Below are 17,216 nucleotides of genomic sequence, written 5' to 3' on the forward strand. Positions count from 1 at the left end.
TGGGGACAGATAGAAGTGTCTGGAAGGTGTTAGATCTGTTGGTTGTCAGTGGTGAGAGAGGAGAGCAGTTCCTAACTCCTGGAGTGCATCCTTCGGTGGGATAGGTCTTACAGAAGGCAGAATCATGACAAAAAAAAAAAAAAGTACCCAGTTTTCTACAGGTTGAGTTTGATAGGTCTATGAGGCAGCCAAGCTAATATACCTGGCTTCCAATTAGACTGAGGTCGCTCAGCTGGTAAGTGGAAGAAGAATTTGGAGAGAAACCCAAGCTCCCTAACTAGAATTAATTAATGTGTGCATTTTATAGACCTTTTAGACCATGCTTTTATCTTGTTACATCCTTGGAAGAGATGTTTGAAAGTACCTGCACATTCCAGCAGAGGGCAGTATTCAATTGAAGTGAAATGGTCAATTTTTGTTCATTCATGAGCCTGTAGGAGACTCAACTTAAAATAACAAAAAAATTTAAGCATAGAAAAATTCTTCCTCTTTAAAAAAAAAGAAATGCAAAGTAAACTTTCCCTTTGAGGTCTTCTAAATGATTCTCAAGTCAATTTTTTGTTGCTGTTGTGTATGCTGTCGAGTCAATTCCAACTCATAGTGACCCTATATGACAGAGTAGAGTTGCCCCATAGGCTTTCCTAGGCTATAAATCTTTATGAGAGCTGATCGCCAAATCTTTCTCCCACAGAGCCACCCATAGATTCGAACTAATGACCTTAGGGTTAGCAGTTGAGCTTAACCATTGCGTCACAAGGGCTCCTCTCAAGTCAATAGGTCATGCTTTTCTGTTCCTCGTGGGGACAGCCGGTAGAGAGGCAAGCTCTAAGCTGTGTCTCTAGCTATCATTGATTAAAAGACTATAATAACTTTAGCCTGGAAATTAACTTTGCTGTCTATGTTAGGAGGATAAATGGTTTTATTATTGCCTATGAGCCAATTATGTTTCCATAATTTCATGATTGTAATTGTACTCCCAGAATACAGGGAAGTTATTCCAAATGAATTAAATGAGCAAAATGTCATCTCATTTTTAATATTCTCAGATTAATTACTAATTAGTAGTATTTATTAAGCCACCAACTGATCCTGTTTTGCCCCTTGCCTTCTCTTTCTGTATTTGATCTTTCTACCCAAGGGTTTCCTAAACAGCATTGTATACAATATCAGTCTTGAGAAATGTTCTGAAAAATAAGAATTCTAGGGCGAAATAAATTAGGAAATGCCATATTAAATTTGCACCTTGGAGATGTAGAATGCATTTAACATTTTATAGGTTCTATTAAATTGATCACAGAAGAATTTCTTTTTCACGGTTCTCAACATCTTATAGAACTAGCCTAAAAAAAAGCCTACAGAAGGTAAAAAAAAGTAAAAATATTTTTTATTTTTTTACTACAGAAGGTACTTTGGAAAAATGTTGCTCTTCCTCACCTTTACCAGTCTGCCCCTTTCTGGACCTTGTTTCCTCCTGTTTCACCGTTGCCTAAGTTCCCTCCATCAGAGCAGGAATACTTACTTTGAGGTGGGCCATGGGAGATATTTTTCAAATTATATATGGTCATCCTGAATATTCAGATAACTCATACTTCTCCTCAACTCCCAACTCCAATTCTTGATTTCCTTTGAGAGGCTATCGCCTCCCTGGGGTCTAGGGCCATAAAACAAATTGAAAGCCATTGCAATGCCATTTACTATCACATGAATCCATTTTCTTTTTTGTTCTTTTGTAAAACCTTCTGTGTGTTTGTTATTGTCTCAACTTTTGTGTCACTAGTCTCTTTGTTGACTTCTCCCCATAAATTATCTTCCAAATTGTAATGAATAGGGGCATAGAGAGTTGGGATTGGAATGTGAATTCCTATCGCAAAGGAGGAAGGAGAAAATCATTTCCTTCAGGCCAAGAGGAAACAGCTCCCATCAGGCTGGGGTGGGCTTCCTCCTTTTGAACATATATGGAAGACAGAGAAGTAAAAAACTGGTAACTAGTTCCTGCTGAGTCGACTCTGACTCATGGTGATCACATTTGTATCAGGGTCGAACTGTGCTCCATAGGGTTTCAGTGGCTGGTTTTTTGGCAGTAGATTACCATGTCTTTCTTCTGAAGTGCCTCTGGGTGGACTCAACTTCCAACCTTTTAGTTAGCAGCCGAGGCCTGAACTGTTTGCACCACGCAGGGACTCCTGGATCAAAACACAACTGACTTAGTCTGGGCGGGTAGACAGGAGTCCTGGCAGGCTGGTTTACTCATTCATTCAATAAATACTTACTGAGGGGCCCCTTTTTGCTAGGAACTGTTGTAGGCACTGAGGAAACAGCTGAGAGCAGAATGAAGTTTGTGCCACATTCTAGTGGTCATGAGTAGGGACATTCCTGGAAATCAGGTATCAATTTCCCCCATTTTATTGATGAAGAAATGGTGGCACAGAGAGGTTATATAACTTACTCAAGGTGACACAGCTTGTCCAGGCAGTCAGAACTCAGGTTAAGGGTCTACTCTCTTAACCACCACACTGCAGAACACCCATTACCCCCGTATGACAGAGCATCTGCTTAGTCTTTGAACTGCAGGTCTAGAGTTCTCCCTAGTCTTTGTGTGCCGGAAAAGCACACACAATGGGATCATTGCCTCGAAATGAACTCTATTCCAAATGGCTGCTCTGTCTCTTCAAGGCCTGGTGGGGACATTTGTGACCATGTGCACAGGCATGTTTCATGACACAAACCAGCAACAAGCAGACTCTGCTAGAAACCTCAGCTTTGCCATGAACTGGCTTCTGAGCATTTTGCAAGATACTCAGCTGTGTTTCCTTTCATTCTTACTTAATAGATAGGCTGACATGAGAAAATACACATGAAGCATTTTGACCAGTGTCTGACATGTATGGACACCTAGCAAATGATATCTGAATTCAAGTACATATTATAACATGTGGCTCTAGTGGATTTAGTGGTGAGGATGTATGTGTTGAGATACCGGGAGGTAGTCACTAGTGTTACAGTGATAAGGCGAGCAAACTTTTTTCTGGAACGTTCTTTAGATGAGGGCGCAGCACTTCTCTGTGTGCTCTGGGTGAGTAGAATGTGAAGAGGGAGTTGTGTAGTGGATTTTTCTCATCTGAATATCTCCTGTGAGGTATCAATGGGAGAACAAGGGAGCTTTTATCCACACACAGTTTTCTTTACAAGATTTTTCATTTTAAATGTGCTAACTTGAGGGCTTTTTAAGAGAACTGTTACATAAGATTCAAAGGGCTTGTCAAGATAACCAGTCGCCATTGAGTTGATTCTGACTCACGATGACCTCATGGATGTCAGAGTAGAACTGTGCTTCACAGGGTTTTCAAAGACTGATTTTTCAGAAGTAGACTACCAGGCTTTTCTTCCGAGGCATCTCTCGGTGGACTTGAACCTCCAACCTTTCAGCTAGAAAACAAGTGCTTTAATCATTTGCAGCACCCAGGGACTCCCCTTATCAAGATATAGTACTTAAAACCAAGACAGCTGGCACCTGAGGTGTTGGGGACTTAGGGAAGCTATCAGAAAAACGGATTCTGTAGGGATAGGTATTTAGTTGGATAAACAGGCTCTATCTTAACCCTAAAAAGGAATATCTGTCCAAGTACTTGATTAGTATCGTTCACCTAAAAACAAGGTATTTTGTCATTTTCAGCACAATTAAAAACCATACACAGAGAATGTACCTCCCAGTCCCACAGTTTGTAATTATTTCTTTCATTTTACAAAGCAGCTCAGCTTTTTCTGTACTTTCCGTAGAGACCAACTTTGCCGTTCCACTTTCTCCTTTTGCAAACATAAAAGAACTAGTTTCATCATTAAAGGGCCAAAGGTCAGTCAGAATATTCAGCTTCTATGATGTTCATTTTGTGGATTAGTGTCATAATACTAGAATTTCCTCACACTTGGATAAAAATTCACCCCCTTGCCTCCCCAGTTTATCACAGAATTAAAGAATCATAGTTTGACCTGGAAAGGACCTAAGAGATCATCTGGTTAAACCCACCATGGGTTTGAGTTTACAGCCAAGAGGGTGCCCAGAGCTCACCTTGATAAAACAGATTTTGTTCACGTCTGATGTGGATGCTTCATTCCGACAGGGTTGAATTAGCAGGCTAGGGGGAAAAAACAGGCATTAAACTCAACTCAAGATACTAATAGAGTTGAGATGAGCTTAAGCTGAAAATATTGCCGAAGAGTTATTTTCTTTCTTGAATGAAATAGAGTCCAAGTTTGAAGTCTTAGGGACATAAAGCTAAAACTGAGTTTTGCTTATATCTTTGGAAGACATCTTGCATTATCTTATTCAAGCAATTGATTTATTCGGTAAAATGTCCTGACTTCAATTTGAAGTCTAATGATTTAGAGCTTCTGCTTGGGTGGTAATTGTAACCAAATTTTAGGGATAAGGGTATTTTCTTTCCCATGACTAAATTCTTTACTGCTTGAGATGTTATTGAGGGGTGGGCACTGATGACATAAAAATCTATGTTATAAAAATATGACCCAGTAATTCCACGCCTAGGCATATACCCAAGAGAGTAAGAACATGCCTCCACACGAAAACTTGCACATGAATGTTGGTAGCAGCATTACTCATAATAGCCACGAAGTAGAAACAACCTAAATGTCAGTCAACCAAGGAATGGATAAGTAAAATGGCATATCCATGTAATGAGATATTATTTGGCAATAAAAATGAATGAAATGCTGATATGTGCTGCAACATGGATGAATCTTGACATTATGCTAAGTGAAAGGAGCCACTTACAAAAAAATGGCATAGTGCCATCGGACCTTGTCAAACTTCACAAAGGGGAGGAGAGAGAATCAAAATCATCAGCCCAAGGCTGATTCCTATGAGGTGGAAGTCAGGCATACCTCCTCTCTCTAATCTTTTACCAGTTCCGACGCCAGCCATCCCTCCAATGGCACTCTCTACTTCTCTGCTGGATTCAGTAATTCATTACAACGGCCACACAGAACTCACAGACCATACTGTTATGGGGTTTATTAGGGGAGTACCAGGTTAAAACTTGGGATCAGGATCAACAAATTACAACTGGGGATCAGGACCAAGAAGCCTGTATGTAGTCTTCCATCTTCAGTGTAGGACAGCTCTCTCAGCTCTTCTGGGCCACGCAGGCCTCCTCTCAGCCCCCTGAGGACAGGCCTCCTCTCGGCTCCCTGAGAACAGACTACTCTTGGCCCTAGCCTCAGCCCTGCTTGGACAAGTGTTATAAAGCCCTTTTGCTCTGCTGATAAGTACCCAGAGGCACCCCACTCCCCCAGTAAGCCTCTTGCTTGAAGGCTTTTAGTTCTGTCTTGCTCTGTGGCCCAGGAAGCCCACCACACTGTCTCGTGCTAGCCTCCTGGTTCCTGCTGTCTTACGCAGCTGCTGCTTACAGTGTTATTGTTCTCTCTCTCTCCTGGGTCTAGGAGGTTCTCGATGCAGGGACCCTGGGTCCAAAAGACATGTTCTGCTTCTTCTTCTTCTTGATGGTAGCGAGGTGCCCTCCACCCATTGGGATTGACTCTTTTTAAGCCTAGCAGGATGGCAAAACTGACCAATCCCCTACAAGGGTTCCACAGGGCCCTTATTTGCATAGCCCCACTCCTGTAAGGGTTCTATGCACCTTTTTTGCATTATTAGAAGCCTGTTGAATCCCCTTGGTGGACCATAAGCATCTTATTTGCATAGTTCCACCCAATCATTTTGTGGGAGTTACAAGACCATGCATGGCTAGAAGGGCCAAATTAAGCAATTCACTACGTCGCAACCACGTATTGTATGATTCCATGTATATGAAAAGCAAATGGGCAAATCCATAGAAGCAGAAAGTAGATTAATGGCTGCCTAGGGCTAAGGGAGGGGCTTGGGAGAAATCGGAATTACAAAATTTCTTTTCAGGTAACAGGTACAGGGTTTCTTGTTGGGGTAATGAAAATATACTAAAATTGATTGTGGGGATGGTTATGTAACTTTGTGAGTATTAAATTGTACACCTTAAATGGGACAATTGTATGGAATATGAATTATGGATCAATAAAGCTGTTATAAAATTGTATAGGTGGAGGAGCACATACCCAAAAGGTGTTCTACCATGTAATGGTGATTACATTGATTTTTGTTTCTCAGTCCTTTTCAAGTTTTCTCAATCAATTATGCTTGTGGCTCAAAACAGGTGTTGCAAGTAATTTAAATTAAAAAAACTTTGTATTTCAAAACAGATGTCTTAAATTCTTTCTAAGGCAATGCAGCGTATACATAAATAAAAGGGTATTCTAAAAGAGCACATTTTGAAGTGGCTTGAGGGTGTGGATTTCTTCACTCATCTTGGTATCTTCTCTGCTGGCTGCTGTTCAGTAGGGACAGGTGGATCTTTTGAATTGAGTGGAATATTGGGCCACTTGGACTAATGGGGCTCATTTTGACATTTCTATAGATAAATGCCTCATTGTTTCTCCCAGTAAGTATTTATACTGGGAAGGCCAAGATACAGTTATTATTAGTCTTCCCACTTTTAGAATAAAAAGAATAATTGAATGTTGAAACAAAAGTTCAAAGTAGAATAATGGTCTGTGAATTAAAGCAATAGATAGGTGGTTTCTCACATTTGTTCCCCTTGCCATTTTAATTCGCAGGCTGTTGTGAATTGGACATGCACACTAAGATAAAAATGAAAGCTATGCATGGAAGTAAAATAGTAGTGAAACTACTATTCATATCAATTCATAGCTAGGGAGGAAAGGGTGGCTACTGGACTTACAGAGCTAGAGGGGTGGGAGGAAGCAAGGGGAAAAGCATTCACGCATCTGATCAGCCTGGCAGTTCAGAAGTTGTGCTAAAATAGTGCTAGTACCTGAAGTGTTTGAATTGGTAATTGTCCCAATCTGTGCCTTGCCTAACGATCCACCATGTTCTTATCAGCTATTTTGGTCCACAAGATCTAGGTTGAGGAGAAGAGCATTTATTGAGCACCCATTATGTGCCAGGTACTCTGCTTGGCACCAGGAATACACGTGTTGGGCCACAATTGATTCAGACCCAGCCTCGTCGTAACTCATAGTCTATTAAGACAAAGTTCTGAGGCACTGGCAGTTCAGTGGTAGAATTCTTGCCTTACATGTAGGGTAAACTAAAACCGAACCCATGTGTTGTTGTTGTTAAGTGCTGTTGATTCAGTTCCTACTCATAGTGATCCTAGGTACAATCGAATGAAACACTGCCCAGTCCTGTGCCATCCTCACAGTTGTTATGCTTGAGCCCATTGTTGGAGCCGCTGTGTCAATATCATTGAGGGTCTTCCTTTCTTTCACTGAACCTCTGCTTTACCAAGCGTGATGTTCTTCTCCAGGGACTAGTCCCTTCTGATAACCTGTACAAAGTACATGAGACAAAAATCTTGCCATCCTTGCTTCTGAGAAGGGCACATTCTAGCTGTACTTCTTCCAAGACAGATTTTTTTATTCTTCTGGCAGTCCATGGTATTCAGTATTCTTCACCAACACCATAATTCCAAGGCATCAATTCTTCTTTGGTCTTCCTTATTCATTGTCCAGCTTTTGCATGCGTATGAGGTGATTGAAAATGCCATGGCTTGGGTCAGAGGCACCTTAGTCCTTAAGGTGACATCTTTGCTTTTTAACACTTTAAAGAGGTGTTTTGCAACAGATTTGTCCAATGCAATACGTTGTTTGATTTCTTGACTGCTGCTTCCATGGGCGTTGATTGTAGATCCAAGTAAAATGAAATCCATGGCAACTTCAATCTTTTCTGTGTTTACCATGATGTTGTGTATTGGTCCAGTTGTGAGGGTTTTTGTTTTCTTTGTGTTGAGATACAGTCCATACTGAAGGCTGTGGTCTTTAATCTTCATCAGCCAGTGCTTTAAGTTCTCTTCACTTTCAGCAAGGAAGGTTGTGTCATCTGCATAATGCAGATTGTTAATGAGCTTTCCTCCAATCCTGATGCCATGTTCTTCTTCATATAGTCCAGCTTCTCGGATTATTTGCTCAGCATACAGATTGAATAAGTATGGTGAAAGGATGCAATCCTGATTTTAAACCACGTAATGTTCTAATGATGGCCTCTTGGTCTATGTATAGTTTCTCATGAGCACAATTAAGTGCTCTGGAATTCTATTCTTCACAATGTTATCCATGGTTTGTTATGATCCACACAGTCAAATGCCTTTGCATAGTCAATAAAACTCAGGTAAACAGCTTTCCGGTGTTCTCTGCAGGATGCATCTGACATCAGCAATGACATTCCTCATACCATGTCCTTTTCTGAATCCAGCTTGAATTCCTGGCAGTTCCCTATCAGTGTATCCATACTCAGGTCCAATTCCTGCCTAATGCACCTTTAAGTGGAGGATTATGTGTTGCTATGATGCTGAACAGGTTTCAGTGGAGCTTCCAGACTAAGACAGGCTAGAATAGAGGCCTGGAGACTACTTCTGAAAATCAAACAGTGAAGACCCTTTGTATCATAATGGTCGTATCCCCAGCTCATGGGGATCCAATCATGGGGGTGGTGCATGGCCAAGCAGCATTTCATTCCATTGAGCATGAAGTTCCCATGAGTTGGGGGCCAACTTGATGGCAAATAACAACAGGATTGAAAGAAAAGAATTAATTCCAAAACTATGAACTACCTCCTGTGTACTGCCAGAGAAATACTTGGGGCTCCTATAAGAGCCATCCTAAGGGTTTTTGGCATTTGTGGAGCAGGCAGAGCAAACTGAGACCATGAGCCTTGTTTTCGAGTTGTGCTTTTGGTGCTGCCTGGCAGATCCAATCCAGTGATGGCCCTGGCTGTGGACCACTGAACCTGGAGGGGACAAGATAACAGTGTTGTCTGGGTGGCTCTGATTATCAGTCTGCTCTTCCTATTTTCCTGGGGGTCGGAGTAAGTTGGCACAGCTAAGTGGCAGTTAAAGGGGAATACTGCACGTCCTGCATTTGAGGCGTAAATCTTTTCTTTGCTTCAGTCTAGGCATTGTGGGTCATTTTCTAAAAGGAGACAGTGAGACTTGGATATAGAGTTGAAATCTTTTAGGTGAGCTTGTTTCTTAATGAGTCACTGGTTTTAATCTTGCAGCTACCTGACTTTTAACCCTGTGTGCTGTTGCAGTGTCTCTAGAGAACGTAAGAATTAGTCATTATTTCTTGTTCTGTTATAGTTTGGCAATAAAAAACCATGTGTATCGAGTTTGCTAAATCTGAGTTAAGGGGTAATCCTAACTTCTGGGTGGGCCTTGAAGGCAAGATTAACAGACCTCTAAAACAGAATAGCTTGGAGTTACTGATATCGTTATCTGCTGAACGTTGCTATAGCAATGAGTGGTTTGATTGCACAGTGTAGTTGGTGGTGCAGTGGGTTAGCATAAAAGGATCCTACTAATTTAGCAAAAACTCTGCTGGAGTAATTTAATTAAGCCCCAGGATAATGAGTGCCAAATTCTTTGAAAGCCGTAAGATATAGTTCTGTACAGTCCTAGATTAATCAAAGATACATTATTGTCCTGAGTCTACACATTGTCCCACATATTTTTAGTGACATTACGATAAAGACTTTATAAATTTGGAAGTTGTTTTAAAAATGATGACATAATTTTTATGAAGACTCGATGGTTTTAATATAGTTTGTGGTATTTGTTTAAAAAAAAAAAACTCATTAGGCTACAAGGAGAAACGTAGCGTGGCAGTGTACAAAGGCTAGCTCCAATGGCTATTTGAGGGGACAGGTAGAAGGGGGCTGGAGCCTGAAATACACCAGGGTGAGCACATCCATTGCTTTTGCAAAATGAATTACCAGATGATACAACCTTGCTTGTTAACAATGCTGAATACAATGTGTGACATTCTTCTGAGTACGTGCTGCACACAGCTCTTTAGAAATGCAACAGAATGGTCACTTGAGAGCTTATGATCTAAGATGACGTTAAAGGACTGTCCTGGAGTGGGCAAAATCGAAATGTGTGTGATTCTCTTACTGTCTCTTCAGATGTGTCTGTTGAAACTTTGGTTCTAGTTGCCCTTTCCTTCTTTATAGAAATCTTTGTGATATCTTCTCAACTTTTCCCAATTTTTAGGGTTTGATCTATGTGTTCTAAACAAAGCAAAACAAAACAACCCCCCTATGTGCACCTGTAATGTGGCAAACACCATGTTTGGTGCTTTCATATCAATTTCTGCATCTATGCAGTGGAACCAAAAGCTTTACTCTGACTTTGTGTTTTGGACTGGAGCATTTAAATAGCAGGCTTTGGAAGGTAAGTTGACTGTGTTGACATTGGCATCTCTGACAATGTTTTTCCTGAAAATGTTACTTTACTGCCACCTGGAGGCGTCGTGTGGGATGTACGTTTGAGGGCTGGCTGGGACGACAAGGAACACAAGCTGTAGAGGCTGGGTGTCAGCTAGGGCCTTGTCCTCATTCCCTGCTGAGGTCAGTTGACATGACCACACAAAATGGAAGTTACCACCTTTTTAATTTTATTGTAGAAGCTAATATACATTATACATTTAATAGCAATACAATTTGAGGAGTGCAAATATATAATTACTTGCTTAATATAAAGCGAATTCCAAGTTATTTTATGTACATTTTAAAAACCACATCTTGGCAAGTGGAATTGTTAGCTTCTCTGCTCTATCCTTGTCATATTATGATTTGTCATGGAGAGTTATATAAATGAATTACGTTTTTCTAAGAAGAGACATCAATGAAAACTCCTGGGGTTGTTGCCAGGTAGGGAGAAATGTGAATCAAACCACTTTGAGGTTTGAGGCACTGGTGTTGCTGTTGTTAGGTGCCACTGAGCTGGTTTTGACTCATAGCGACCCTATGTACAACAGAACGAAACGCTGCCCCGTCCTGTGCCATCCTCACAATTGTTATGCTCGAGCCCATAGTTGTAGCCAGTGTGTCAATCCATCTGGTTGAAGGTCTTCCTCTTTTCACTGACTCTCTACTTTACCAAGCATGAGGTGCTTCTCCGGGGACTGATCCCTCCTCGTAACATGTCCAAAGTCTGTGAGACACAGTCTCCCCGTCCTTGCTTCTAAGGAGTATTCTGGTTAGGAGCATCTTCCGGCAGCGTATCAGACAATGTTCTGCTGCTGTTCATAAGGTTTTCACTGGCTAATTCTGTTCCCTCCTGATAACATGTCTGAAGTACATGAGACGAAGTCTCTCCAGCCTTGCTGCTGCTGCTGCTGCTTTTTTGCTGTACAGTAGTAGTTATTGTTACAGTGCTAAAATTCCACCCTCGGGAAGATATTCTAGGTCCAGGAACGGTAGCTAAAGATCAGGAGCACCATCATCTTCCTTCCTGGACAACTCATTTTCCTTTGTAGCCACAACCCCCCCTTGTGCATTAGGGCTCAGGAAAGCCTCCTTACCCACCAACCATTGGTAATAACGTTAGCTTCAGAAGTTACCATTTCCCATGGGGCTTTTTTTTCCCAGCACCCCACACCCGGGAGCTTGGGGAGCCTCAGAAGCAGAGAAGAAGTCATAGCACACAGAACATGAGGGTTTTGATGGGAAGCGGGAGGGCTCGGCCTGAAGCATGGGAGTTCTCCCCAGGAGGGGCAGTGGAGGGTTTTGGTGCTCCCTGCATTCTGCCAAATCTTCCTGTTCTGCCAAGACCCAGCCCCAGTCAGTGGCTCTAAGATTTTGGGTCACTGTGCAGAGGCCTTTCCATGCTAGCTGGGCTACGTGAGAGGCTTCCTCCCTCCTGCCTCATCTGGTCCAGGTCTTTCTGTGTTTCTCCCTGTGTCTTGCAGCCTGGGATCCGATAACAGCAATGCTGACAGACAGACAGACAGACAGATTTCTGGGACAAAGGCCCAGCTCAGGCAAGAACAAAGGGGCCTTTTAGAAACTGAAAGCTGCTGGGCAGGTGTCTTCCATTGGCTCTGGCCCAGTACTTCTGGGAGGGATATGGGATATCTGCCCCTGGGTTGTACAAATGGTTAACATGCTCGGTAGCTAGCTGGAAGGATGGAGGTTCAAGTCCATCCAGAAGAAAAGTCTGGCAGTCTGCTTCTGAGAAACCAGCCATTGAAAACCCTGTGGAGCACAGTGCTTCTCTGACATGCATGGGGTTGCCACGAGTTGGAATCAACTCAATGGCAGCTTGTTCTTTGGTCCCTACCCTGATTCTCCCCAGCCCCTGGCAACAACCCCCCTTTTTAAGGGAACAGCACCCATGGGCACAGGTGGCAATACCTTGCAGGGAAGGACATTTGTGCTGTCCCCAGGGCCAGATGCCATGTCGCTCTTTGAGGACCAGGACCACCATTTGGGCCATTCGGACAAGACGTGGCAGGTCAGGGTCCTGTAGATGGCCACTCTGCCTGCCTTTGCCAATTGGCCACCAGGATCTCTATGCCAAGTCTTCCTCTTGCCCTGCTCTTCTCGCCCATCATTGAAGCAGTGTTAACATTTAGGCTTATTCCAGAAGACAAAGCTTACCTGATTGAACTCCATGAGGGGCTGTTGATTTATCAGTCAACCCATCCTCATGTTGAAAAACCAGCTCCAAACGCTTGCCTGGTTGCCAGGGGTATAGGGAGCATCCAGTATGAAAGCAAGTGCTGTTATAGCATAATTTGGACCAGAAGATGTATTTGAGGTTGCCCACGTTACCCCAGGCCTTCTGGTCTGCTGCTGTGAAATTTGGGGCAATACCATCTTGTCAATGACCCCTCAATTGTCCACTGCCCATCTTCTCCCCACAGGGATTAAGTCTGGCTACAATGCAAGCTTCATTTCCAACAACTTGGTTGAATGTTGCTTTCACATAATCACATCTGCATTCCAGCCCCCTCTGCCAGTCGTGCTCACTCTGCGGGAATAACTGCCTGCCTGGGTATCCTGCCTTTGCTGGCCCCCAGAAGACAGATTCTGGGGTCCCTGGTTACTCAGCCTGGACGCTTCGCCAACCTTGCTTCTAAGGAGCATTCTGAGTGTACATCTTCCAAGACAGACTTGTTCGTTCTTCAGCAGTCCGTGGTATATTCAGTATTCTTTGGCAGCACCATAATTCAAATGCATCAATTCTTCTTTCGTCTTTCTTATTAATTGTCCAGCTTTCACATGCAATGAGGCAAGTAAAAATACCATGACTTGGGTCTGGCGTACCTTAGTCTTCAAAGTGACATTTTTGCTTTTTAACAACTTTAAGGGGGTCTTTTGCAACAGATTTGCCCAGTGCAATACGTTGTTTGATTTCTTAACTGCTGCTTTCATGGGCATTGATTATGGATCTAAGTAAAATGAAATCCTTGACAACCTCAATCTTGTCTGTGTTTACCGTGATGTTGCTTATTGGTCCAGTTGTGTGGATTTTTGTTTTCTTTATGTTGAGATGCAATCCACACTGAAGTGTTTGATCTTCACCAGTAAGTGCTTCAAGTTCTCTTCACTTCCAGCAAGCCAGGTTGTGTCATCTGCATATTGCAAGTTGTTAATGAGTCTTCCTCCAATCCTGATGCTGTGTGCTGTTTTATATAGTCTAGCTTCTGGATTATTTGCCCAGCATATAGGTTGAATAGGTAGGGTGAAAGGAGTCAGCCCTGATGCACACCTTTCCTGACTTTAAACCATGCAGTATCTCCTCATTCTGTCCAAACAACTGCATCTTGGTCTATGTATAGGTTCCTCATGAGCACGATGAAAAAAAAAAAAAAGTGTCCTGGAATTCCCATTCTTTGCAATGTTATCCATAATTTGTTATGATCCACACAGTCAAATGCTTTTGCATAGTCAATAAAACACGGGTAAGCATATTTCTGGTATTCTCTGTTTTAAGCCACGATCCATCTGACATCAGAGATCATACCCCTTGTTCCACTTCCTCTTCTGAATACGGCTTGAATTTCTGGCAGCTCCCTGTCAGTGTACTGCTGCAACTGTTTTTGAATTATCTTCAGCAAAACTTTACTTACGTGTGACATTCATGATATTTTTCAATAATTTCTGCATTCTGTTGGATCACCTTTCTTTGGAATGGGCATAAATATGGATCTCTTCCAGTCAGTTGGCCAGGTAGTTGTCTTCCAAATTTTTTGGCATAGACAGCTATTTGGTATTCTGTAAATTCCTGGAACCTTGTTTTTCCCAATTCCTTCAGGGCAGCTTGGACTTCTTCCTTCAGTAAGATCGGTTCTTGATCATATGCTACCTCCTGAAATGGTTGAACGTCAACCAATTCTTTTTGGTACAGTGACTCTGTGTACTCCTTCATCTTCTTTTGATGCTTCTTTTTGTGTCCAGCTGCCCTTTGAAATCTCCTGTTCAGCTCTTTTCATAATTTGCTGTTTTGCTTTAGCTACTTTTTGTTCAAGAGCAAGTTTCAGGGTCTCTTCTGACATCCATTTTAGTCTGTTCTTTCTTTCCTGTCTTTTGCTTTCTTCATGTTTGATGTCCTTGATGTCGTCCCACAACTCGTCTGGTCTTCAGTCATTAATGTTCAATGTGTCAAATCTGTTCTTGAGATGCTCACCAAATTTAGGTGAGATATACTCAAGGTCATATTTTGGCTCTTGTGGACTTTAACTTTCTTCAACTTCAACTTGAACTTGCATATAAGCAATTGATGGTCTGTTCTGCAGCTGGCCCTGGGTTTGTTCTGACTGATAGTATCGAGCTTTTCCACAGATGTAGTTGATTTGATTCCTGTGTATTCCATCAGGTGAGGTCCATCTGTATAGTAACATTAAAAAACCAAACCAAACCCAGTGCTGGCGAGTTGATTCCAACTCACATTAGGTAACTTAAATTAATAGGAGTGGCAAAGCAGAGTGAGGAATGTCTAGTTAATACACATACTGGGACAACTAGTAGGTTTTTCGTAGAATCAGTATCAAGCAGGGCCATGGGGGGCAGGGAAGCTAGGCTGTGGGATTCTGAAGAGGATCTCCCCACTGTGTTGTCTGTTAATAGAAATTCAGGGTGAGATTTTTAGCCATCTGCCCTTGCTAGGGAGTCCCTGGGTGGTGCAAGCGGTTAATGTGCTCACTGCTAGCTGATAGTTTGGAGGTTTGAGTCAACCCAGAGGTGCCTCGGAAGAAGGGCCTGGTGATTTAGTTTTGACAAATCAGTCATTGAAAACCCTATGGAGCACAGTTCTACTCTGACACACATGGGGTCACCATGACTTGGAATAGACTCGATGGCAACTGTTTGGTTTGGTTTGTTTTTTGCCCTTGGTAGGGGTGTCCAACGATTTTTTTTTCACCTGGCCCAGACTTGCTTTTGGTGGTTATTTCAACATTGGCTCTTGTTTATGGGCATCTGAGTATTTGAGAAGAGAACCAATCAGTCAGACCACAGAGAAAAAAAATACCTCCTTAAATGAATGTTCTTTTCATCCTGGAACATCCCGATGGCTAACATTTCGAGGAAACATTATTCAGAAAGAGGGCACTGGGTGTGCCTGAGGCTTATCACTGCTTAGCTTGGCACTGGGCGGTCAGTGCTGAAGGGCTGTGCTGGCAACTCGACTTTCAACCATGTATGAGGAAAAGCCACCCTTCATCTAGAATGAACTAAGCTCTTACAAATGTTTTTTTAAAAAACGTGTAGTCTGTGGTGTTTGAAGACATAGATGTGTGGGATTTCCTCAGGTGCGTACAAGTCACATCCTTCGAATCTGTGCTATTTTGAAGAGACTTCAGTCAGTGAGCAGCCTTCTTTCTGAAGCAAGGGCATTTGTTTATTGAATGATCTTCTCAGGATTTCCTGTGAGAGCTCCTGGGCTTGTTTACATCTTGGTTCACACAAATAAGACCAGAGCGTGGCCAGTCAGGTTATCTGCTCTGAAGAGAGATGATTTTTGAGAAGCTTAATCTAAAAGCCCAGCTCAGTGCAGACAGTACCTTGGCAACTCATTTGTACTTGTTGTCTAGATTGTTTTTCTTTTTTTGACAAAACTCCTATCAGCAGATCCTGATGAGAATTATTTCCTTTGCAGAAATTAAGAATTTGGTGTCCAGAGGATCCTCGCCTGAGGAGGAGGATGTAAAGGTAACGATTGCCTGCCCTCCTTTCTTCTTTGCACTTTTCTCCAGAGTCAAAGTAGAATTGAAGATATGATGGTAATAGAAATAGGAAAAAAAAAACAAAAAACAAAAACCCAGGAATGTGCCCCAGGTAGCATTCAGAACGCAATTTCCTTTATCAAATTTGTAATGTGTATTCTTTGTGACCAAATCTAGCTATCTTCTGGGTTGTAGTTGTATATGCAAGATGACTATATACATTTTCCAGAAGAAATTTGAATGGAAGATTGGTTATCTGCAGGTATTTACCAGCATTGGAATAGCAGGAGTAAATCTGGGAGATGTGCTCTGAGAATAAAATACCTGTGGACAGCTTTCAAGGCATGTTTCAGCTTGAGACATATCCTTTCCTTTTTTTTAGCTCTTAAATAATATTAAGTACAAGGATAGTTTCTGTTTACATGTTGGTAATTAATGTAACACCTCATGGTCTTTACCGATGTTTTCCAGGGTTGTGTTTACAGTTTACGGAAGTAAACAAATGAACATTAGCAATAGCGTATATGTAATTTTTAAAATGAAACTCCCCAACTTTATCTCTTTCAGTGTGTCAAAATCCCGGAGGCTCAGCTGAATGAACATGAAGACCAGGGCAGCCTAGATTTGGGTATGTTACAAAATACTTCTTCCCCTGACACTTGATGGGGATCACAGACCCAGGTATACAGAAGATAAGAAGAAAAAGAAATATTTTAAGGTGCAATATTTCTTTCTGGGTATCTTGCCTATATCTTGAAGCCCACCCAAGTACATTTCCTTTGCAGTGTCAGTTATAATACCATGACTTCAGGAGCCAGGTCTCCATTTACTACATAAAATAAAACAAACAGAACAGCCAGAGCTTTTCCTGAGCAGCTTCACCCTGAGCCAGATGCTGACTGGGTCTTGGCGTGCGTGACCTTGTTATTCCTTTGAAGTAGGTACTCACAGCTTCAGTTTCAGGTGAAGCAACTGAGGCCGCTGGTGCAGAGTAAGTGGAGCAATGGAGACTCTTAACTTTGTTCTGCCTGGTTCCACAATCCCTGAGCTTCCTACTGTCCCAGTTTGATACCCAGTGGGAGCCTCTTGAAGCTGAGCCTATGCGAGCTACTCATTGGCCTCAGGAAAAGACCAGGTGC

At 42.2% G+C, this 17,216-nt stretch overlaps 1 protein-coding gene across 1 annotated transcript in view; it reads left to right on the top strand.

Moving 5' to 3' along the window:
- ARHGEF28 (Rho guanine nucleotide exchange factor 28) overlaps window positions 1-17,216 on the top strand; it is a 242,855-nt gene that overhangs the window by 53,529 nt on the left and 172,110 nt on the right. Inside the window, exons 6-7 of the mRNA XM_023545541.2 lie at window positions 16,011-16,063; window positions 16,645-16,705. Of these exons, the coding sequence (XP_023401309.2) occupies window positions 16,011-16,063; window positions 16,645-16,705 (114 nt within the window). The remainder of the gene's footprint in view (window positions 1-16,010; window positions 16,064-16,644; window positions 16,706-17,216) is intronic.

This window comes from Loxodonta africana, chromosome 2, assembly GCF_030014295.1.
Source record: "Loxodonta africana isolate mLoxAfr1 chromosome 2, mLoxAfr1.hap2, whole genome shotgun sequence".
Taxonomy (NCBI): domain Eukaryota; kingdom Metazoa; phylum Chordata; class Mammalia; order Proboscidea; family Elephantidae; genus Loxodonta; species Loxodonta africana.